Genomic DNA, 25,314 nt, shown 5'->3' with positions numbered 1-25,314 from the left:
CAGGTGTGCCACAGGGATCAGTGTTGAGATCTCATCCGTTTATAATGCATATAGATGACTTGGATAAAGGGATGGATGGGATGCTTGCTAAATGACACAAAGAAAACAGAGAAAGTAAGTTATGAATAGGACATAAGAACCACAGAATCTCTACAGTGCAGAATGAGGCCATTCAGCCCATTGAGTCTGCACTGATTATCTAAAGTGCATCTTACTCTGGCCCACCCTACCCTATTCCTGTAATCCTGTGCATTTACCATGGTTAAATTCACCAGCCTACGCAACTTTAGAGACCAAGGGGTAATTTAGCAATGTCAATCCACCTAACCTGCACATCTTTGGACTGTAGGAGGAACACCCAGAGGAAACACAAGTAGACATAGGAAGAACATGCAAACTCCACACAGTCACCCATGGCCAGAAACAAACCTGGGAAGTGGATCTTTGAGGCAGCAGTGCTAGGTGGAAGCTACAAAAAGATATAGGTAAGTTAAGTGAGTGGGCAAAGATTGGCAAATGGAATATAATGTGGAAAAATTTGAAATTTTCCATTTTGGCTGGAAGAATGAAAGAGAAAGATTATCACAATGTTGAGAGATTGTGGAGTTCTGAGATACAGCTCTGGCTGTCTTGGTACATGAATCACAAAAGCTAGTATAGATGTAAGCAAGTAATTAGGAAAGCAAATAGAATCTTTTCATTCAAGGGGAACTGAATACAAAAATAGAGAGGTTGTGCTTCAGAACACTAGTGAGACCACATTTAAGCTTGACGTCAGTAATAGTGAAATTTGTGGAGAAGATTCTTAGGAATAGGATCCGTACACATTTGGAACTGAATGATCTTATTAGCGACAGACAGCATGGTTTTGTATGAGGAGGGTCATGTCTCACTAATTTGATTGAGTTTTTTTGAGGAGATGACAAAATGATTAACAAGGGAAGGGGTGTGGGTGTTGTCTACATGGACTTTAGTAAAGCATTTGACAAGGTCCCTCATGGCAGGCTGGTGCAAAAGGTTAAATCACACTGGATCAATGGTGAACTAGCTAGATGGATTCAAAACTGGCTTGGCCATACATATCATTGATGAAGACGAACATCTCGCCAGGGTATCCCCACACCCCCACTTCTTGCCTTCAGACAACCACACAACCTCAAACAGACCATTGTTCGCAGCAAACTACCCAGCCTTCAGGAGAACAGTGACCACAATACCACACAACCCTGCCACAGCAACCTCTGCAAGACATGGAGGATCATCGACATGGATACCATCATCACACGTGAGAATACCATCCACCAGGTACATGGTAAATACTCTTGCAACTCGGCCAACATTGTCTACCTGATACGTTGCAAGAAAGGATGTCCCGACGCATGGTACATTGGGGAGACCATGCAGACGCTACGACAACGGATGAATGAACATCGCTCGACAATCACCAGGCAAGACTGTTCCCTTTCTGTTGGCGAACACTTCAGTGGTCACGGGCATTCAGCCTCTGACCTTCGGGTAAGCATTCTCCAAGGCGGCCTTCACGACACACGACAGCGCAGAGTCGCTGAACAGAGACTGATAGCCAAGTTCCGCACACATGAGGACGGTCTCAACAGGGATCTTGGGTTCATGTCGCACTATCTGTAACCCCCGTGACTTGCCTGGGTTTGCAAAACCTCACTTACTGTACTGTCTGGAGATAATACACATCTCTGTAACCTGTGATCAGTGCTCCTTCCACTCACGTTGTCAGCCACTTCAGGTGTTGAACAGCAGGTTAGGTGTAAGGATTCGCATTCTAATCAGTAATCTTTAAACTGTCTGTGCTTTATATGCTCTGTCTGAGGCCAGAACTCTCCATTCACCTGATGAAGGGGCTAACCCCGAAAGCTTGTGAGTCTATTATCAAATAAATTGGTTGGACTAAAACCTGGTATTGTCAGACTTTTTACTGTGTTTTGGCCATAGAAGACAGAGGATAGCAGTGGAAAGATGTTTTTCGGAATGGAGATCTGTAACTAGTGGTGTTCTGCAGGGATCAGCGCTGGGACCTCTGTTGTTTGTAATATATATAAATGACATGGAAGAAAACATAGCTGGTCTGATTAGCAAGTTTGTGGATGATACTAAGATTGTAAGCTTTAAATTGTATTGTAAAATTTATGAGCTTGGAAGTCTAAGAGTCCATATGTTATCTTATTATTGTGTAACCCTCTGGAAATAGGGGTTTCGCCCTTTGCTGGTCTGGATTTGCAGATGCATCAGTTGTTGTACTGATGTTGCATCCCATTGGCCATAATTCTCTGTGCCCACTAGCTCCTGGCAGGAATCACAACAGCCTGGAGAATCAGGCACTGGCTGAAAAACGGGTTTTGCACCAGGCAGGTGGTTGTTATGGAAATTGTTTTGGAGTGCAATAGAATTATACAATGCAGAAGAGGCTCTTCGGCCCATCAAGTCTGCACCGAAACACAAGAAATGCATGACCTCCCACCTAATTCCACTTATCAACACTTGGTTCCTAGCCTTAAATGCTATGATGTGCCAAGTGCTCATCCAGACACTTTTTAAAGGATGTGAGGCAACCCATTTCCACCACCCTCCCAGGCAGCGCATTCCAGACAGTCACCACCCTCTGGTGTGACATGTGTACCTTAAAGAATTTTTAAAAAATCATGTTCTCCACAGTTTACAAGTCTTTTTTATTTTTGCCGAACTGTCTGCTAAAAATCCTTTTATTGCTGCTTCAATGGTTTAAATGGGGTTTTATTTTTACTCTGGGCCTCAGATACTTTCTGGGATTTTTAATGGGACAACAGCGTTGCTGCAACTGCCTCAGTACTCAACGCCGACAACTCTCAGTTTCCAGATGCAATTTTACAACTCATCCGCTTCATCCTGAACCACAATGTCTTCACCTTCAACAACCAGTTCTTTGTCCAGACACACGGAACAGCCATGTGGACCAAATTCGCACCTCAATAGGCCAACATCTTCATGCGCAGACTGAACAAGACTTCTTCACCACACAGGACCTTCAACTGAAGCTATATACTAGATACATCAGTGACATTTTCTTCCTTTGGACTCATGGTGAATAATCACTGAAACAACTATATGATGACATCAACAAGTTCCATCACACCAGCAGACTCACCGTGTACTACTCTCTGGAATCAGTTGCATTCTTGGACACATGCATCTCCATCAAGGACGGCGACCTCAGCACCTCACTGTACCGCAAGCCCACAGATAATCTCTGATTGCTCCCAGCTCCTCTAGCTTCCTCCCTAAACATGTTAAAGAAACCATCCCCTATGGACAAGCTCAGATGAGGAGGATCATAACAGACACCTCCAGACACTGAAAGATGCCCTCATAAGAACAGGATATGATGCTCGACTCATCAATCGACAGTTCTGATGTGCCACAGCCAAAATTCACACTGACCTCCTCAGAAGACAAACACGGGACACAGTGACAGAATACCCTTCGTTGTCCAGTACTTCCCCGGAGCGGAGAAGCTACAATATCTTCTCGGGAGTCTTCAACATGTCATTGATGAAGACGAACATCTCGCCAAGGCCATCCCCACACCCCCACTTCTTGCCTTCAAACAACCACACAACCTCAAACAGACCATTGTCCGCAGCAAACTACCCAGCCTTCAGGAGAACAGTGACCACAACACCACACAACCCTGCCACAGCCACCTCTGCAGGACATGCCAGATCATCGACACGGAGGTCATCATCTCACGTAAGAACACCATCCACCAGATACACGGTACATACTCTTCCTACTTGGCCAAAGTTATCTACCTGATATGCTGCAGGAAAGGATGTCCCAAGGCATGGTACATTGGGGAAACCATGCAGACACTATGATAACAGATGAATGAACACTGCTTACCAATCATCAGGCAAGACTGTTCTCTTTCTGTTGGTGAACACTTCAGCGGTCACGGGCATTTGGCCTCTGATCTTTAGGTAAGCATTCTCCAAGGCAGCCTTCACGACACCTGACAGCGCAGAGTCACTGAGCAGAAACTGATAGCCAAGTTCTGCAAGCATGAGGAAGGCCTCAACCGGGATCTTGGGTTCATGTCACACTATGTGTAATCCCCATGACTTGCCTGAACTAGCAATTCTCACTGGAGACAATACACATCTCCTTAACCTATGCTTAATGCTACCTCCACTCACATTGGCTGTAAAAACTTGCATTCTAATCAGTATTCTGTAAACTGAGTGTGTGTCTTTACACCCCCTGATTGTGATCAGAACTCCCCAGACGAAGGATCAGAAGCCCGAAAGCTAGTGGCTTTTGCTACCAATTACTTACTGTGTCCACAAGTGCTGATGTGCTCATGCCAGCGTTGGACTGGGGTAAACACAGTAAGAAGTCTCACATCACCAGTTAAAGTCCAACAGGTTTATTTGGTAGCAAACGCCATTAGCTTTTAGAGCGCTGCTTCTTCATCAGGTGAGTGGCTCTTACTGTGTCCACAAGTATTGTCAGACCTGCTCAACATTTTCATCATTTTCTGTTGTTATTCCATATTTCCAGCTTCTACAGTATTTTGCTCTGTTTGACGAAATAAATACAAAAACCCATTGCCAATCTCCCTTTGTTTACCCAGACTGAGGCGCAGGTTGATGACGCTGCGGGAGGGCTGTCGCGGGTTGATGACGCTGGGGGAGGGATGTCGGTTGGGCCGCGGGCGGCGAAGTGAAAGCAGCAGCGGCCGTTGATGAGGCAAAGCCCCGGCGAGAGCGGCTCAAACGTAGGTCTGATCCCGGTTGGAGCGGTTCAGGTGCAGTTCCAGCTCCAGCGACTTCGGGTAAAGTGTGTGACCGGGCCGGAACTCCGGGCCGTGACGCAAGGTCACTGTTCTCCGCCGCCAAGAGCAGTGGCGGAGTCCCGGGTCCCGCGGGCTCATTGCTGGTGACAGTTGTATCCTCGCCCCGGGCTCAGCTTAAAAAGGCCCCGAAACCCAACATCGGTCTCTGGATTCTGGGGTTGTTTCTCTCGCCCATTCGTAAACCCCTTACCATGTTCCTATCTGCTGGGCGCTGACCCCCCCACCCCTTGGGCGTGGGCGCTGACCCCCTCCCCCCCCTTGGGCGTGGGCGCTGACCCGCCCCCTCCCCCCCCTTGGGCGTGGGCGCTGACCCGCCCCCACTCCCCCCCCTTGGGCGTGGGCGCTGACCCGCCCCCACTCCCCCCCCTTGGGCGTGGGCGCTGACCCGCCCCCACTCCCCCCCCTTGGGCGTGGGCGCTGACCCGCCCCCACTCCCCCCCTTGGGCGTGGGCGCTGACCCGCCCCCACTCCCCCCCCTTGGGCGTGGGCGCTGACCCGCCCCCACTCCCCCCCCCTTGGGCGTGGGCGCTGACCCGCCCCCACTCCCCCCCCCTTGGGCGTGGGCGCTGACCCGCCCCCACTCCCCCCCCTTGGGCGTGGGCGCTGACCCGCCCCCACTCCCCCCCCCTTGGGCGTGGGCGCTGACCCGCCCCCACTCCCCCCCCCTTGGGCGTGGGCGCTGACCCGCCCCCACTCCCCCCCCCTTGGGCGTGGGCGCTGACCCGCCCCCACTCCCCCCCCCTTGGGCGTGGGCGCTGACCCGCCCCCACTCCCCCCCCCTTGGGCGTGGGCGCTGACCCGCCCCCACTCCCCCCCCCTTGGGCGTGGGCGCTGACCCGCCCCCACTCCCCCCCCCTTGGGCGTGGGCGCTGACCCGCCCCCACTCCCCCCCCCTTGGGCGTGGGCGCTGACCCGCCCCCACTCCCCCCCCCTTGGGCGTGGGCGCTGACCCGCCCCCACTCCCCCCACCTGGGCGTGGGCGCTGACCCTCTTCCACTCCCCCCACCTCCCCCCCAGCCATGGGCACTGATTTCTCCTCCCCCACCACCAAATGAAACAAATGGTCTGATTAAATACTGGGCAGTTCATCACTTAAATAAGAACATAACTAGGAGCAAGAATAGAACGCCTGCCCCCTCAAACCTGCTCCTCCATTCAGTAAGATCATTGATGAGCTTTTCATGGACTCAGCTCTACTTACCCGCCTGTTCACCATAACTCTTAACTTTGGTAGTGCCTGCCTGCCCTTCTCCCAAAGTAATGCCCACAAAGTTATCAGTGTCAATAGGAAGCTGGATGCTGTGTGACTGCAGCTTGGTTTAACTACCTCACGTTTTTTCTGGTTATTTCAGTGCCATGTCCCTGATGTTCTCCCGCTCACACCCTGTTGTAGTTGGTAAGAAAGACAAGCGTCTGATGGCCGAGGTTAATGCTTCTCCGCTCAAACACTTTGTCACAGCCAAAAAGAAAATCAATGGAATTTTTGAGCAGCTCGCAGCCTACATTAAAGAAAGTGCTGCATTCCTCAAAGGTGGGTAGAGATTTTTACATGATGGGGAGGGCAGTATGCACACACATAGCTAGTCCATCCTGGGTATGAGTGCGATGTACAGTCTATTCAGCTGGGGATGTGGCAGCCACACTTTGGGCTTTTCTGCACCTGTTACATCACCTCACTTCAGGAATGTAGCACACCAGCACTTCCCCAACCTCCTTCACACCCTATTCACCTTCCCTCTCTCCCCATAGCTGTGTGCAGGATAATCAATCCAGTCAGGAAATAGGCTGTGGGTTATGAACTTGATTCAGTAACCAAGAGTTCACTTTAGAAACCAGGCGGACTGCTGAACCAGAGATTCAAATCCAGCACGGTGGCACAGTGGTTAGCACTGTTGCCTCACAGTACCAAGGACCTGGGTTTGATTCCTGGCCTGGGCCACTGTCTGTGCAGAGCCTGCACATTCTCTCCATGTCTGCTTGGGTTTCCTCTGGGTGCTCTGGTTTCCTCCCACAGTCTGAAAGACGTGCAGGTTAGGTGCATTAGCCATGCTAAATTCTCCCTCGTTGTACTCGAACAGGTGCTGGAATGTAGCGACAATGGGATTTTCACAGTAACTTCATTGCAGTGTTAATTTGTGACACTAACAAATAAACTTTAGCCAAACAAAGTTTAAACCCACAATTGTGCAGCTTCTCTCACCAACCCTTCGCTGTAATTTCCTGCTGCCCTGGGCCCATGCCTGATGCTGGCCTCCTGTCAACTCTGCCCTGTAAAATGACTTTTCAGGATCTGACTCCACAAGCTTCATAAACAGGAGATATACCAAGATTGTCTGGATTGCATGGGGTGTCTGTGTCTGTGTTGGGGGGACTTGTATTTAATGAGATTAACTTTGCTCAAAACAAACAAATAACAATAGCGCAAACACATGGAACATCCAGAATCACACTCAGTGTCTCAGTAACTGGGGACAGTACAGCTCTCTGGGACTCCAGTTACTGAACCGTGTGTAAGCACGTCCACCTGTTCCCCAAACATCATAGGAACTGTCTTCATTTCCAAACGTGAGCGCTGCTTCAAAGCTAGGCTGCTTTCCAGAAATCCGTCAACTGGATGCCGTAGCTTGATCCCGGTTTTTTTGCCATTGCACAGAGACATACCAGAATGGAGAGCTGGACCCAATCACCACAGAGGAACAGGTGCTGGAGGTGACGGGTTATCTATCAAAGGTCGGGGGGATCAGTGAGGTGCTGGCGCGACGGCACATGAAGGTAGCATTTTTTGGCAGGTAGGTCATGTTCCACCACGTGAGTGTCCCACCTCTATGCTCGGTATCACCCCTGCCTCACTTAGGATCATTAGAAATAAGAATGGGCAATCAACCCATCAAGCCTGCACCACCATTCAATCCGTTTGTGTCTTAAACTCCACTTTCCTGCCTGCCCCATCTCCATCAAAAATCTGCGTTAAGTCAGCATTAAGTGTATTCAAAGACCCGGCTTCCGCTTTCCTCTGTGGAAGAGATTCATGCTGAGAGACTTGTACTGCCCCTGGTCTCCCATCAGTGCCGGTTGCCACCGTTGATCTCCAATAGTTCCCAGATTGTTTCTGGGCTCTCCTGCAGATTGCTGATGGTGTCCCAGTAAGTGTGACAGCATTCATGAGTTTTACACCTTATGAGCAAGATTGAGGTTTGGTGTTGCTCAGCTGGTTTGTTTGAGAGCTTTCGCTAATGCTGGTTCTATGGTGCTCTGCTCTCGGTGCTGTTGGTTCTATGGTGCAATTCCCAAGCTCCTGATTGTTCCTCGGCATGGTGTCTGCTCTGCCAATTTGTGCAAGGTTAAAATGCGTTTTGTTCACAGGACGAGCAATGGAAAAAGCAGTGTGATTAATGCGATGCTGTGGGACAAAGTCCTGCCCTCAGGAATTGGCCACACCACCAACTGCTTCCTACGTGTGGAGGGTTCAGATGGGAATGAGGCGTACCTGCTCACAGATGGATCTGAGGAGAAACGAAACATCAAGGTTAGATAGTTGACACCCTTTATATGGTAACTATGGGACCTATCTCTGTGTGTGTCAGATCTGAGGGCTACGCTCGGTTGTGTAAAGCAGGCTGAGGATTTGGAGTGAATGCCTCGGGCATGGTTGAGGAGCACATGAGCCACGAGTTTGGGGGAGCGGTGGTTTCCCCTACACTCTGTTTAAACATGACTGAACAAATTGCTCTTCTTGTGATCCTCTCTGTGTCCGCCTCTCTGGGTTATGATGGCTGATGGTAGCAGTGTTACAGAATGAGAACAGTCGTGGCACTTCTATCTCCTTCCTTGCCACCAATTTACCTGTGGTTTGATGTTAGTCCAGTGAAACCAGGGTGCTCCCTGGGCTGTTCTTGTGCCACCCTGATGAGCTGAATCTGAGCTCGGTAACAATATGGAACAGTTCAGCTGACCTTTAGTAGCCCTGGTGCCCAGGCCAGATCTGAACTGTGAGAGTGTGTGTTGGGCTGTGAAAACCAAGCTCTACTGCCAGACGCTGACTCAGGGCTGAAGCCTGATGCAAGATCACCAGAGACAGAAGGAGCAAAGGGGCGAAGGAATGAATTTGATCATTTAAGAAGCCCTTGTTAAAGAGTTTCTTGTGTCTCCTACAGACTGTGAATCACTTGGCTCACGCACTTCACCAGGATCAACAGCTCACCGCAGGTAGCCTTGTCTCCGTCATGTGGCCCAAGATGAAATGTGCTTTATTGCGAGACGACCTGGTGCTGGTGGATAGGTATGAGAGAGTGTATTCAACCTTGCTATACTTACTGGCACCTTGTCCTGTACCATACTATTAATGAGCTCCCCTTTTTTTGTTTGTCCCAGTCCTGGGATTGACGTAACCACAGAACTGGACAGCTGGATTGATAAATTCTGCCTGGATGCTGATGTGTTTGTGTTGGTGGCAAACTCTGAGTCAACATTAATGCAGACGGTGAGTGAGCGAAACACTGATGTGTACAGGCAAGAGGGAGCAAGCCCTGTCAGTTACAGGTGGCAATGTGAGAGACTTGGTTGCATTCAGGCAGACATCAATAATTCAAGGATGGAGTTTTACCTCTTGGTTTCTGTTTCAGGAGAAGCAGTTCTTTCACAAAGTCAACGAGCGATTGTCACAACCCAATATCTTTATCCTCAATAACCGCTGGGATGCTTCTGCCTCGGAACCTGAGTACATGGAAGAGGTGAGCAGTGTGCGGTAGGCACTTTATACAACATAGAACACTACAGCACAAACAGGCCCTTTGGCCCGCAAGTTGCGCCGATCATATCCATACCTACCAGGCCTATCTATAACGCTCAATCCCATTAAATCCCATGTACCCATCCAGAAGTCTCTTAAAAGACCCCAGCGAGTTTGCCTCTACCACCACCGACGGCAGCCAATTCCACTCAGTCACCACCCTCTGAGTGAAAAACTTGCCCCTGATATCTCCTCTGTACCTGTTCCCCAGCACCTTAAACCTGTGTCCTCTTGTAGTGACCATTTCAGCCCTGGGAAATAGCCTCCGAGAATCCACCTATCTATACCTCTCAACATTTTATAAACCTCTATCAGGTCGCCTCTCAATCTTCTTCTCTCCAAGGAGAAGAGACCTAGCTCCCTCAACCTATCCTCATAAGGCATGTCTCCCAATCTGGGCAACATCCTTGTAAATCTCCTCTGCACCCTCTCAATAGCTTCCACATCCTTCTTGTAGTGAGGCAACCAGAACTGTGCACAGTACTCCAAGTGGGGTCTGACAAGGGTCTTATATAGCAAGCAGCTCTGATTGGAAGTTCTGAGTGCACTGTGTGGACCTGGCACAGGTGGAGGGATGGGGGAGACCATATGTTTCATCTGCTGAATTCTGAAACTGATTGCATTTGCAGCCAAGGAATCACAGAGTTTTACATTTTGCCCATTGTGTCTATTTGAAGGCACTATTTGAATTAGTCCCTTTCCCTTGCTCTAGACCCATAGCTCTTCAAATCCCTCCTTTTCAAGTATTTATTCACTTTCCTTTTCAGCGTTCCTAATGAATTTACTTCAACCCTCCAACATTTCACATCAACTAGCTGAGTTTATAAAAACGTTACTTTATGTCATCTCTGATTTTTTTTTTGCCAATTACCTTAGATCTGAATATTAACCCCTTTGCCACTGGAAGCAGTTTCTCCTCATTTATTCTTGTAAAACCTCCTCCAGCTTCTCTGTCCCAAGGAGAATAATGCCAACTTCTCCTGAAGTGGGCATCTTGGCATTGAATGTTATAATTGGAACACAGCTGGAAGCTCCTTCCCAGGGGAGTCAGCAGACAAACTGACAGTGCCAGGGGAATGCTGGTGGAAACATGTCTGAGTCATGTTGGTGTCTGTGAGACTTGTCAGTCAGTATGTGATTGACCTGCACACTGCTGTGATTACAGGGTTCGCAATGGCAGTACCCAACACTGGCTGGGCCTCATTTATTTTGTGTTTTTTTTTGATGCTCAGTGACCTGAGCATTACTTGAATATGATGGACATCATGCGTCGCCTCTTTTCGTGATGACAGGTGCGTCGGCAGCACATGGATCGCTGCACTAGCTTCCTGGTGGATGAGTTGGGAGTGGTGGATCGGGCTCAGGCCACAGATCGCATCTTCTTTGTGTCAGCCAAAGAGGTTTTGAACGCTCGCATCCAGAAAGCACAGGGGATGCCTGAAGGAGGTACGAGGGAGGCAGACAGAATGGGTGCATGTTTACACTACTGGTCAAAGGAATCTGGTTGTAGTGAACTGTATTTCTGATCAGTAGAGTCCTCCAGCACAGAACGAAGCCAGTTAGCTCATTGAAGGAGCAAATCAGTTAGTCCGACTCTTTTTGCCTGCCAAATCTTTCTCCAACAAGTATTATTCAATATTCGCTCATGTTTGTGATAGGCTGATTATCCACAGTGAATGACCCCTGACATATCCTCAAAGGTCAGCAGACCACTAAAGCCAGGTTACAAAATAGCATAAAGCTGGGTAAGGATCACAATACTCTTGCTTGATTTTAAGATCTGTACGCAGGATTGTGAGAAAAGCTAGCTGGCTGTTCCACTGAAGAGGGCAGCGTAATCAAGCCCAACATACACACAAATGCAATCTCCAGTGAAAGTCACTGGGTAACAATCAGGAGTGGGATCATCAGATACTGCAGCCAGTTGATAACTCAGCCCAGACCTGGGGTGAAGCCTGCTTTAAAAATCAGAAATTAGTAGATTAAAATATTTGGATTAAAAGCAGCTGTCTGACTTGCACACTACGTTTCTCGTGTTCATAGAATCATAGAACTCTGCAGTGCAGAAAGAGGCCCTTCGGCCCATCGAGTCTGCACCGACCACAATCCTACCCAGGCCCTACCCCCATGTCTCTGCATATTTTACCACTAATCCCTCTAACCTACGCATCCCGGGACACTAAGGGGCAATTTTAGCATGACCGATCAACCTAACCAGCACATCTCTGGACTGTTGTGGATCTTTCCCCAACCCTGACTCTGCCAGTTTAAACTGCAATGGCCTGAGTCTCAATAGGAACGTAGGAGTAAGGAGAAGAAGTAGGCAAATTCAGCCCTTTAAGCCTGCTTTGCTTTTCAGTCAGATCATGGCTGATCTCTCCCTGGTCTCAAATCCACCTTCACGCCTGTTTCCCATATCCTTTTATCCCTTTTTTAATTAGAAATTTATCTATCTCCTCCTTTAAACTGCTCAATGATTCAGATTCCACCACACTATGGGGCAGCAAGCTCCACAAATAAGAGAGAGAAGTGGTGCAGCTCATGCTGTTTGTGTGTTATGAACAGGTGGAGCACTGGCTGAGGGGTTCCAGGCAAGAATGTTTGAGTTCCAGAACTTTGAGCGACGATTTGAGGTGAGTCTGTGGCTGGGTAATGGAGCTGATTGATATCTTTCACAGAACACTCTCATCTGCTATAAATACATTCAGAAAATTCTGATAAGTTTGATCTTTTAATTTTTTCTGCTTAAGAATGCTTTTGATCAAAATTCATTCCTTTCTGAGTTCTTGCTCTATGGTTGAAGCTCTTTCTTGCCTTACCCGTCTACCCTCTTTCCTGAGTACTCTGCAGGAATGTATCTCACAGTCGGCTGTAAAGACCAAGTTTGAGCAGCACACAGTCCGTGCCAAGCAGATCTCGGAAGCCCTGCGACGAATTATGGATTCGGTGCACGTTGCTGCCGCGGAACAGAGGTGCGTTTATTCATGCATCAACAGGCTGTCTGTTTTATAACCCCCAACATCTGATTGTCCCATTGAATGGGGACACTAGGAATGTAAGCTACCAAGATCTAAAATGGAAACCGATTTTACATTAGAATAACACCACCCCTGCGGACCTCACCCTGATGGTTTGGGATTAGCTGAGATTGGGACTGACCTTTAACCTTGTTGCAGGGTGCATTGCTTGAACCAAAGAAAGGAGCGAATGGATCGATTGGAGTTTATAGACAATCAATTGGACCTACTGACCCAAGATTGTAAAGGCAAAATCAAACAGATCACGGAGGAGGTAGAGCGGCAGGTGAGAGTGAACTGTTTGATTAGCTTAGCTTTCGGGGAGAGTGAGTGTAATGTACTGTTCACTGGACTGTTCCTTGTGTTCTGAGGTTTTGGATTTGCTTCTAAGGCTGGCCTGGGTGCTGTTTGATGCCATCTCCTGTGTCTTAGGTCTCCAACGCAATGGCAGAAGAAATCCGCCACCTTGCCACATTGGTGGATGATTTCCAGATGGATTTTCACCCCTCACCGGTGGTGCTTCGAGTCTACAAGTGTGTGAGTATCAGTGTTGGAGGGTGAACAGGTTGATTCCCTGGGCTCAGTTTTCCCACGTGTACGTGTATATCTATATATATATATATATACACACACACACTCTCACTCACTCACACTCTCTCTCTCTCTCTCTCTCTCTTCAAAATCTGGTACAAGAAATAATTATTTGTTTCAGAAATAAGAACATAAGAAATAGGAGCAGGAGTAGGCCATCTAGCCCTTCGAGCCTGCCCCGCCATTCAATAAGATCATGGCTGATCTGTCGTGGCTCAGTTCCACTTTCCCGCCCTCTCCCCATAACCCTTAATCCCCTCTCTTATCAATAACCCATCAACCCGCTTCTTAAAAATATTTAGCGAGGCAGCCTCCACCACTTCAACGGGCAGAGAATTCCAGAGATTCACCACCCTTTGAGTGAAGAAGTTCCTACTCAACTCCGTTTTAAACCGCCTCCCCCTTATCTTGAGGCTGTGCCCCCTAGTCCTACTGTCTTTTTTGAGCGGGAAGAGTCTCTCCACCTCTATCCTATCCATCCCATTCATCATCTTATACGTCTCAATGAGATCTCCCCTCATTCTTCTAAACTCTAACGAGTACAAGCCTAGTTTATTCAGCCTCTCATAGCTCAATCCCCTCAACTCCGGTATCAGCCTAGTAAACCTCCTCTGCACTCCCTCCAGGGCCAAAATATCCTTGTGCAGGTGCGGCGCCCAAAACTGCACACAGTACTCCAGCTGCGGCCTCACCAATGCCCTATACAGCTGCAGCAAGACCTCCCTACTTTTATATTCAATCCCCCTCGCTATGAAGGCCAGCATCCCATTCGCCTTCCTGACCACCTGCTGCACCTGCAAGCTGGGTTTTTGCGACTCATGCACAAGGACCCCGAGGTCCCTCTGCACCGTCGCCTGCTGCAGTTTTTCGCCACGTAAGTAATAGTCCTTCCTACCATTCTTCCTACCAAAGTGGACCACCTCACACTTGCCAACATTAAATTCCATTTGCCATTTCCTGGCCCATTCGCCCAGCCTATCTAGATCCTTCTGCAGACTCTCCACACCCTCCGCACAATTTGCCTTTCCCCCAATCTTGGTGTCATCAGCAAATTTCGACACCCTGCACTCGGTTCCCTCCTCCAGATCATCTATATAAATGGTAAATAGCTGAGGCCCCAGCACCGACCCCTGGGGCACCCCACTAGTCACCAACCGCCAATCCGAATAGCACCCATTGACCCCCACCCTCTGCCTCCTATTTGACAATGCTGGCAGAACAGTTACATTTATTTAAAGCATTGTATGCGACTGGAATCTGCTTGTTAAACCAGTCCCCTCGCTCTCTGCTTTATTTATTCCCAATTCAGCGGGTGGTCACAACAAAAAATTAACCAGAGTTCCTTTACTGGAAAGTTTAGTGAAGGGTTGAGGATGAAGAATGAGAGGCTGGGACAGGTAAATTGGGAGGCAGTTGCTCGGTAACGTCAAGTTTGGCTTCTAAAATTGTGTAGCTTGTGGGCAGAAAGTCCTGAGAAGGAATGAGTTTGAGTAGGAGATGAAATTGATCTTGAACTCAATGCAGTGAGAGTGTGAGAAACTGAGTATGTGCGTGTAGGACAGGATAACTAAAACTGGGAATGAACAAGAGGCAAGTTCAGAGGATCACCAGTCTTAACAGGATCAAATTGGAAATCATTGTAGGAACCACACCCAATGGGAGAAGAGACTCCTATAATCTATGGTTAGCACTGCTGCCTCTCAACGCCAGGGACCCGGGTTCAATTCTGGCCTTGGGTCACTGTTTGTGTGGAGTTTGCATGTTCTCCCCGTATCTGTGTGAATTTCCTCTGAATGCTTTGGTTTTCTCCCTCAGTCCAAAGATGTGCGGGTTAGGTTGACTGGCCATGTTAAATTGCACCTTACAGTCAGGGGAGCGAACAACATAAATATGTGGGGTTAAGTGGATAGGGTTTGAGTGGGATTGTTGTCGGTGCAGACTCGGTGGGCTGAATGACCTCCTTCTGCATTGTAGGCATTCTAAGAAATCTAACAGCAAGGAACGAGGAGATAACTGCATTAAATTCCTCTGCAGAAGAAGTAAGACTGGACTTGGGGGCAAGTCTGAAGGAGTTGCTTCAATTCAAAGTTAGTGTAGGCCGTCCTTTCTCTTCGTTCTTCCACCTTCTGCCACAACATCCTTATCTTTGTTTCTGTCTTCTCACAGGAGCTCCACAAACACATCGAGGAAGGACTTGGGCGCAACATGTCTGAGCGTTGCTCTGTCACCATTACAACCAGCCTGCAGAAAACACAGCAGGAAATGATCGGTCAGTGCTGAACATTAGTCCTTTCTCAATATACTATTAGAGAAGTGTAAGCAGTTGCCGATAGGTCTCAGTGAGTAGCATTGAGCTCTGCTACTCAAAGTACAGCTTTAGGCTCAAAGCTGAAAAAATGGGCAGCCCGGTGGCACAGTGGTTAGCACTGCTGCCTCATAGTGCGACGGACCTGGTTCGATTCTCGGCTTGGGTCACTACCTGTGTGGAGTTTGCACGTTCTCCTGGTGCCTGCATGGGTTTCCTCTGGGTGCGCTGGTTTCCTCCCACAGTCCGAAAGACGTACTGGTTAGGTGCATTGGCCAAGTTAAATTCTCCCTCAGTACACCCGAACAGGCACCGGAGTGTGCTAACTAGGGGATTTTCACAGTAACTTCGTTGCAGTGTTAATTGAAGCCCACTTGTGAAATAATAAATAAACTTAAAACTTACAAGTCTCCAGTCCTGCTACTTGGCCATCTATTCTGGCTGATTTTCCTTCCTGAAGGACCTCAATGAACTGGATGTGTTTTTGTAACAATCGATGACAGTTTCACCTTGAACGTTATGGAGACTAGCTTTTTTTTCATATTCCAGATTTTATTAATTGAATTTAAATTCCACCAGTTGCCATGGTAGGATTTGAACCTGTGTTACACGTCCAGCTTACATAACTACTGTGCCAAGACAGCATCAACATCGACGTGGTAGAGAACAAGGAGAGGAGACCAAATGAAGGAGACAGAAGTGGGAAGATGGAAGGGGTTGGAGGGTGTGAGAGGCCACACAGACAGGCAGAATCAATCAACTGCTGGACCCTGGGGGTGGGTGGTGAGTAGGTACAGGATGGCTGAGTGATTTGAGACATGACCGTGCGTAAGGAGCATTCTTGGGAGGCCATTGGTTCCCAAAGCTCTTGGGCCACTGAGGTTTTCCTCACTTTATCACTGAATCTGTTGTAGACTAACTGAGAGAGATCAGTTATCGTGATTAGGCAGCAAGTCCTTGAACAGTCTAGTGATAATTAGAACACCAACTAGATTGAACATGGTCTTTTCTTGCCTAGATTTCTGAGTATTCTAATGAGATTTCCATGTGTTTGGGAGCTGGTTTCTTGTCAGTGGGGCTGATGGATGAATAGAAGCTGGTGCAGGGTGAATGTGTGGATGGTGTACTGGGGGAGAGGCAATGTGCGGAGTCAGGGGTGAGGGTGGGGTGCAGGGTCTAGCGGAGTGGGTGCAACGTGCTGGGTCGGGCATATGTGTGGTGTGCAGGGTCTGTGGGGGAGTCGGGGGAGTGGTGTGCAGTGTCTGGGGGAGGTGGGAGTGGTGTGCAGGGTCTGGGGGAGGTGAGGAGGGAGTGGTGTGCAGGGTCTGGGGGCGGGGGATTGTGGTGTGTAGGGCCTGGGGTGGGGAATTGTGGTGTGAAGGATCTGGGGGAGGGGAATTGTCTGGGGGTGGGTGGGGGGTTTGCGGTGTGCAGGGTCTGGGGGTAGGGGGGTGGTGTGGTGTGCAGGGTCTGGGGGTGGCAGGGGAGCAGTGTGCAGGGTCGGGATGAGGACAGTGTGCGCATGGTATGTAGCCTCTTGTTAGGAATCTTGGAGCCCCTTTTTCATTAGATGATTTTGTAATGATTTCTTTCATTCCCCCTTCTCACAATCCCCTTCCAGACAGCCTTCAGCCTCTCTTGCCACCCACAGAGAGGGGCCAGGTAGACATGCTGGTGCCTCGTCAGCGTTTCAGTCTGAGTTATGACCTGAATTGTGACAGACTCTGTGCCGATTTCCAAGAAGACATCGAGTTCCACTTTTCACTCGGGTGGACGATGCTCGTCAATCGCTTCCTGGGCCCAAAGAATAGTCGCAGGGCACTGGCAGGATACAATGACCAGGTAAAACAAAGGGAAACAGGTTATCTGCTCATTATCCTATATCTGGTTTTCAGTTTTTAATGAAGGGTGATGGATAAAGATTGGCCAGTGCGATGGGGAGATATTCTCTGGCTTCATATTTGTTCCATTGGACAGAGGATGGCACTTGCAACAGTGCTCAATTCCCTTAGTACTGCACTTTGAGTTTCAGACTGGAATCTGTGCTCAAGTCTCTGGAGTGGAACCTGAATCCATGAACTTCTGACCCTGAGGCCAGGATGTACCACTGAACCCTGGCTGAGATTGGTGGTGATTACTTCCTCTGTTACTTTTCTGTAATCTAAGTGGCGCATTGGGCGATTTAAGATTTAAATCACAGCTGGTTTTAGGCTGTCTGATCTTCACCGAATCTTGTTCTCCTGTGTCTCTAGGTCTCACGGCAACTACCCATTACACCAGTCAGTGCCAGCTTACCATCCTTACCCCAGGGGTCCATGACCCAGGAAGAACTCATGGTTTCTATGGTAACGGGATTGGCTTCATTAACTTCGCGGACATCAATGGGAATAATCGTGGTCGGGGGTGTGGTAAGTGATAGCTGTTCACTCACCAACATCTGGTACAGTGATCTCTGCCAGATCGTACTGTCACTGCTGCTGGTGAAGCAATGGACGTCTGAGCTGGGCAATGGTGGCCGCTCTCTGTAATCCAGTGATGGTCCATTGGAAAGGAGGGTGTGGCATTGCTTGGAGCCATGAGAGGGTTGGAATAGGAGCAGGTTTCAGGAACCTAAAGGAAAGCAGTAACAATTCATTTGGCAGCTGATCTCAGTTTCAGGTCATGCCAAACCCCATCAGGACCAAGGAATTACTTTAGAAGTGTGGCCACTTTTTTGTGTGGACAAACACAGCAGCCACATAGCTCAACAAGATCCTATTAACAAGTAGATAGGACCTCAGTTTAACATATCATTTAAAAGAAAGGTTCTGCAATCTTTGTTTTGTATTGAATGTTGGCATGTACCAGTATCCTCTCTGGAGACTTGGCTCCATGACCTTCTGACTGGAGAAGGGAGACTTTGACCACAGGGCCACATTGCCCCTCAAACTTACCTAAGTGTTTGTAGTGCTGGTGGGAATGTTGAAAGACCACATCACCGATGGCCCCCTCACTCACCCATTCCGCAGCAGCGGCTCGAACTGTAAAATTGCTAAGTGACCTGATGGAGGCTTTTATTATCAACGGTTACTATGTGGTGATGGATTATTTCTACATCATCAGTGTGAGAAGAATGAGGGCCTAGAATTAAAACAATCACCAAGAATGAAAAGAGACAGTTAAGTCTGGAGTATCATGTACAGTTTTTGGTCTCCTTACTTGAAAAAGGATGTACTGGCACTGGAAGGGTACACAGGAGATTCATTAGGTTGATTCTGGAGTTGAGAGGGTTGGCTTATGAGGAGAGACTGAGTAGACTGGGACTATATTCATTGGAATTTAGAAGAATGAGGAGGGATCTTATAGAAACGTATAAAATTAAGAAGAGAAAAGATAAGATAGAAGCAGTGAAATTAGAACTAGTTGGTATAGCTTCAAAATAAAGGGGAGCAGAAGAACCTCTTCACTCAATGGGTTATGAATCTGTGGAATTCCCTGCCCAGTGAAACAGTTGAGGCTACATTGTTGAAGGCAAAGATAGATATTTGAACAGTAAAGGAATTAAGGGTTATGGTGAGCGAATGGGTAAGATGAAAGATCAGCTATGATCTTATTGAATAGTGGAGCATTCAACTTAAGAACATAAAATCATGAGAACTAGGAGCAGGAGGAACCAGTTGGCCTATTAATTTTCATGATCTTATGTTCTAATGTTCTTAAGTTGAAGTGGAATCCAGAAATCCATTTAAAGCGTTGCTGGAGAGCGAGGAAATATTAATGGGGAGCAAGAAGGAATAGGGTTAAAACATGGAAGGCAACCATTGACACAGACATGAGTGGTGTCTGACTGGACTGGTCTCTTGTTGGTCAGGTGATGGGCACCTGGGACTTTCCATGGTGGTACAATGGTTAGCATTGCTGTCTGACAGCGGCAGGGAGCCGGTTCAATTCCAGCTTCGGATCTGGATGGAGTTTTCGCATTTTCCGCATCTGTATGTGTTTTCCCTCAGTGATCCAGTTTCCTTCCACAGTCCTGAGATGTGCAAACATACTAAATCGGACCTTAGTGTCCTAAGATGTGTAGATTAAATGTTAATCCATTTACATGGTAAATGTGCAGAGTTAAGGGGATAGGGCAGGGGAGAAGGCCTGGGTGAGACATGCTGTCAGAGAGTTGGTGCCGATGTGGTGAGCCAAATGGCCCCCTTCTGTAGAAATTCTGTGATTCTGATTTCTTGCCCTTGTCTCCAGCTGGGTGCTACTGCAGGAGCCTCATTCTTTGATGAGCCCCTTTCTGGACTCTTTGCTGAATATAAATGAACAGAAAAACTGCAGCTGTACTAGAGATTTCTGTGCTGAATCCCAAGGGCTGGGCTTGAAATAGAAACATAGAAAGTAGGTCCTTCAAGCCCGCTCCGCCATTATTTATGATCATGGCTGATCATCCATAAGAACATAAGAACATAAGAAATAGGAGCAGGAGTAGGCCATCTAGCCCCTCGAGCCTGCCCCGCCATTCAATAAGATCATGGCTGATCTGTCGTGGCTCAGTTCCACTTTCCCGCCCTCTCCCTATAACCCTTAATCCCCTCTCTTATCAAAAACCCATCAACCCGCGTCTTAAAAATATTTAGCGAGGCAGCCTCCACCACTTCAACGGGCAGAGAATTCCAGAGATTCACCACCCTTTGAGTGAAGAAGTTCCTCCTCAACTCTGTTCTAAACCGCCCCCCTTTTATCTTGAGGCTGTGCCCCCTAGTCCTACTGTCTTTTTTGAGCGGGAAGAGTCTCTCCACCTCTATCCTATCCATCCCATTCATCATCTTATACGTCTCAATGAGATCTCCCCTCATTCTTCTAAACTCTAACGAGTACAAGCCCAGTTTATTCAGCCTCTCCTCACTCCAACTCAATAGCCTGATCCTGTTTTTTCCCCATAACCTTTGATCCCATTCGATCCAACTGCTATATCCAGCTGCCTCTTGAATGTTGCAGCAAACTAGATAAATCAACATTTATGTATGATGAACAGTGTAAAGGATTTGGAGAAATCTGACCCCCTCGTCTGATTGTGTCAGGTGTGGAAAGCAGTGGGCTGGCGGTTGATTGCATTGAGCGTGGGGATGTATGGCCTCCTGTACATATACGAGCGGCTGACATGGACAACCAGAGCCAAGGAAAGAGCCTTCAAGCGTCAGCTGGTAGATTATGCTGTTGAGAAGCTACAGCTTATTGTCGGTTACACTGGATCCAACTGCAGCCATCAGGTGCAACAGTAAGTGAGGGAACGGAGTAAACGTTGGGGGTTGGGAGGGAGCCAGGCACCACTTCCCCTCCTTTTTACATACTCTGCTGTTCGCAAACACAGGCTGCTCCCTTCAATCAGAAATATTATCCCCCTCTGATTTTCGAGCACTCTTCTTTTTGCATGCTAGCCCCAGCCGGTGGCACCAACTCTTCCTGGAAATGTGATCCAGGGTCACCACCCTATTATCCCAGTATCACCTGCTGTCAATCTCAGACACCAATGACTGTTCTTCACATGTGGCACCAGATAGTGAATTTTGATTGGATATTCCATTACAGTGAACCCAGATCTAACTCAACGTCTCGATTTGAAACTTCCAGCAGGGATCAGCGGATACTGATTAGCAGCTGGATCTTGACTGATTTGTCCATTCTCCCTAGGCCCCAAGTGTTGCTTTAAGTTATTATTACAGTAAATGTAAGGACCTATGTTTCTGTGCCTCCCTTTCACTTCTGTTCCCATTCCTTCCTCTGCAGGGAGTTGACAGGGACATTTGCCCAGCTCTGTCAGCAGGTGGATGTGACACGGCAGAACCTGGACGAGGAGATTAAGGATCTGAATAAGAAGATTGAACTGCTGGACTCCTTGCAGAGCAAAGCCAAGCTGCTCAGGTGGGTGCCTACAGATGTTGGCAAAATTGGTGGCAAATGTTGACAGCTTTGGTCTCAGAAACTGGTTGCTCAGGTGAGTGCCTACAGATGTTGGCAAAATTGGTGGCAAATGTTGACAGCTTTGGGCTCGGAAACCGGTTGCCAGAAGCTTTCTGCTGTGTGCAGAGCTGATCCAAAAGACTCTTGAGTTTTGAGTTCAGGTTAGGTTAAAATTACATGGTGGATCCCTGATTTGACATTAAGTCTGCATTAGTAGGGGAAAGAGCGTAAGGAAGCCAGACTCACCAAGGGGGCCTGATGGCAGTGTGGCCTGGGAGACAGTTGCCACCTCAGAACAGGGAAGCAGTGCTGCAAGAAGGTCAATGACCTCATCTGGGCAGCAAGGGTGAGGGCTTAACTCCATCTAGCATTTTCCTCCAAATCACCCCAAAGTCCCCTCATCCCCACTCAGCTTTGAATGAAAGGGGCAATGCAGAATCCCTGGGAACTGTTGTGGGGTTTGAGTTTAATTTGAGAATTAGGTGTCGTGCGAGGCGTGGTGCATTGATCTCCTGGTGTACTGATTCCCGTATTTGTTGTGACTGAATGTTATTCTTTGCAGGAACAAGGCTGGCTGGCTGGATAGTGAACTGAACATGTTCACTCACCAGTACCTGGAGCAGAGCAGATGAGAGTGACTGACGCGTGCAAACTTGGAAGATGTTTCCACCGCCTGAGACACAAATGCAGCACTAACTGTCACACCAGTGGAGGGGAGGGATTGTTAGGATATTCATTTCTTTTTCAGAATAATTTATAAACTGACAATTGATTTAAAGCTATTTGGGGCTGAATTAATGCTGTGACTCACTGATCAGTGTCTGACTTTATACACTTGGTGAATCGCAAAGAGCAGCCAGCAGGAGACCAACCACCTTTTATGTTTTGGTTCAGACGCATCTTGCAGCTCGGGCTTGTTGACCTGCAATGGACACTGAAACTTGTCACATTGTGGGACAGGTTACTTGATCTTTCATAGTCTGAGCTGCGTGATGCAGGGTGACATGTAGGAGACTTCACTTGTGATCGGCAGACCATTCCTTTACTATGGACAAAACATAGGGTCCTTACTGGGAGATGGGAGTACATTTGTATTTTTACTAGAGATGTGAACAATTTACTGGGGATGGGGAAAGAGCTCCCTGATGATGCACCCTAAAACCACCCCTATCCCCTCTCTCCACACCTACCCCCTCTCTCCACACCTCCCAACACGATCGGATCTCCAAATTACAAAGTTTCACATGTCAGGAGTGTTTGCTAAATCTGATCAGAGGTGATGTATGGCATTTTCTATTGTTCATTTTGAAGATAATCATTTAAACAGCATGCCATGACTAAGAAATAAAGCCAAGAAGTCCTTTAAAACCCCCAGATATGCTCAATATCTGCAGCTGGTATATTTGACACCAACCTGGAATTCAAAAGATGTCTCTGGATTGCCCTTTACTCCCAGATCATTCTGATATTTACAATATGAATTCTAATCTGGGTTTCAGAGAGGTCACAAAACTTGAAACATCACAGTCTGTGCTACCTTCAACTCCTTGATTAGATTTCTGTCTGTAACTTGCTCCTTGGTATTCTATATGCAAATACCCTGAACCCCATTGATGAGATTCCAGTACTCACTCTGGGTATCTGTTTCAATCAAGATACTTATTTTTAATTTAATCTGTACTCTAAACTGAATTGTTGGTTTGTGTTGACAGAGGGTGAGTCTGAGCTGAACATAGTCCTGGTATGTAATGAGATTCCCAGTCTGTCAACTGGGTGTGCAGAGAAGCAAGTCAGTAACATAAGGAGAACTGAAATTCAAATCTGAGTAGATTTGGTAATGAGCTTGTAAACTTGGGAAATATTTCTGCTGTGTAAGAAAGGATTGCCTGTGATTTAAACCACTAGATACTGGGAACTGGTAAAGAAGAATTCCAGTATGACTCTTTGCTCTGTGTATTGCATGCGTAACTTCCATCTCTCTCTCCCCCCCCCCCCCCCCCCACAACCCCCCCACAACCCCCCACCCTCTGCTCCCCTTATCAGTCCAGATTCAGAAATGTTTGGAATGATGAATAAGGAAGTATTGATGTGTGAGAAGATTTCTGCATTTCATGAATCACATTTATGAAAGGTTCAGACATTTTTCTGTAAATGTAAAGACCAAGGATGATGAACACTTGTGTCTGTGAAATGTCTGCAATGCAAAATATATATGATGTGAGAACTACATCGTTTGCATCAACTCCATACACTATCAAAACTCTAGACTCCTACTGTGTTGTTCTCATGGTGACCTTATTGCCCCAACTTTACTGATAGAGGAAATCCTTTACCCTGAACTTTGGTAAATTCTGTGTTTTTTAAATCTTGCAGTGTACTGGGAGCATTGAGAGCTGCATTCGTTTTGAACCGGTCAGTTTTCATTGATGACAAAATGCTTTATGTGCATTGTGAATAGCTGATTTGACTGTCAACTATGTCCCCAGAACCACAACACTATATCTTTCTCTTGATCATTCAAGCAGAAACAAAAGTATTTAACACACGTTTAAAGAGGCTTATTTTGTGTTTATGCCTTGATTTGACTGAGGCTTATATTCATAGTTTTAAACATTTAAATATATTGGAAACAATAAGAACTAAGAATTCTGGTAAATATTAGTCAGCATCTCAGAAAAGACTGGTTAATAAATGAAATATTAAGCATCTTAATGAAAATTAACTTGCTGTCTATTTCTGTTCTTTTCTAAAGAATGAAGTGAATGATCCAAGTTGAGCTGCATTCCAGTTCTGTCAGGTTTGAGCCATTGCACCAAGTGGCAACTGTTAGGTATAGATGATGATCCGAGGGCTCAGTGCTGATGCTACCATGTAATATTGGTCCCTGCAATAAAGGGACTAAATCTTCGTACTTTTGATTGTACCCATTTAGTTGGATTTTTTTTCAAAGCTAAAGTGCACTTTATGTTTCTGCTGCTCTTAGTCTCATTAAGTATTTTTTGGTTAAAATTTATGCAAAGATCCCTCTGTGATGTACTGTTCTTGTCATCTGATACCTGGGACTGGGCATGTGTAAAATACATGGTGAAATAAATTAATTTCAAAAAGTTCCTTAGTCTCCAGTTGCCCATTGCTGTGCTCTGAGCATTCTTTGATCTCTAGGTGGAGGGGGTTTGAAGCAAGAGTCAAGGGACTTGGGCAGGGAAAGCAAACCTAGGCACTGACTGACCTGGGGTGGCACAGTGGCGCAGTAATTAGCACTGCTGCCTCAGTGCCAGGGACTTGGGTTTGATTCCTGGCTTGGGTCCTGTGCAGAGTCTGCACGTTCTCTTGTCTGCATGGGTTTCCCCTGGGTGTATGGTTTCAAAGAACAAAGAAAATTAAAGCACAGGAGCAGGCCCTTCGGCCCTCCAAGATTGCACTGACCATGCTGCTGACTTAACTAAAACCCCCTACGCTTCCAGGGACCATATCCCTCTATTCCTATCTCATTCATGCACTTGTCAAGATGCCCCTTAAAAGACACTACCGTATCCACTTCCACTACCTCCCCCAACAATGAGTTCCAGGCAGCGACCAATCTGTGTAAAAAAAATTTGCCTCGTACATCTCTTTTAAAACTTGCCCCTCGCACCTTAAACCTATGCTCCCTAGTAATTGACTCTTCCACCCTGGGAAAAAGCTTCTGACTATCCATTCTATTCATGCCCCTCATAATCTTGTAGACTTCTATCGCGTCTTCCCTCAACCTCCGTCGCTTCAGTGAGAACAAACCAAGTTTCTCCAACCTCTCATAGGTAATGCCCTCCAT

General features: G+C 47.4%; 1 protein-coding gene across 1 annotated transcript; it reads left to right on the top strand.

Annotated features, from left to right (window-relative positions):
- Nucleotides 1-4,677: 4,677 nt before the first annotated feature.
- mfn2 (mitofusin 2) lies at nt 4,678-23,475 on the top strand. The gene is made up of 18 exons (XM_080215400.1): nt 4,678-4,786; nt 6,217-6,395; nt 7,518-7,653; nt 8,228-8,390; nt 9,019-9,143; nt 9,236-9,344; nt 9,487-9,594; nt 10,946-11,099; nt 12,219-12,286; nt 12,504-12,625; nt 12,830-12,956; nt 13,103-13,207; nt 15,428-15,530; nt 17,188-17,408; nt 17,819-17,974; nt 20,624-20,820; nt 21,330-21,464; nt 22,066-23,475. Exons 2-18 carry the CDS (start codon nt 6,221-6,223, stop codon nt 22,133-22,135), a joined length of 2,274 nt encoding a protein of 757 aa, XP_080071526.1. The 5' UTR covers nt 4,678-4,786; nt 6,217-6,220; the 3' UTR covers nt 22,136-23,475.
- Nucleotides 23,476-25,314: the final 1,839 nt, after the last annotated feature.

This window comes from Carcharhinus amblyrhynchos, chromosome 30, assembly GCF_965287045.1.
Source record: "Carcharhinus amblyrhynchos chromosome 30, sCarAmb.v2.hapA, whole genome shotgun sequence".
NCBI classification, from domain to species: domain Eukaryota; kingdom Metazoa; phylum Chordata; class Chondrichthyes; order Carcharhiniformes; family Carcharhinidae; genus Carcharhinus; species Carcharhinus amblyrhynchos.
The sequence above is the reverse complement of the archived record's forward strand: the minus strand, read 5'-3'. Positions and strand labels throughout refer to the sequence as shown.

Bases quoted from the DNA above. Each gene is read 5' to 3' on its own strand.
- mfn2 (XM_080215400.1), top strand. From the start codon at position 6,221: ATGTCCCTGATGTTCTCCCGCTCACACCCTGTTGTAGTTGGTAAGAAA. The intron at 9,345-9,486 runs GTGAGTGAGCGA...TTTCTGTTTCAG, and splicing joins AGTCAACATTAATGCAGACG to GAGAAGCAGTTCTTTCACAA. The intron at 17,975-20,623 runs GTAAGTGATAGC...TGATTGTGTCAG, and splicing joins TAATCGTGGTCGGGGGTGTG to GTGTGGAAAGCAGTGGGCTG.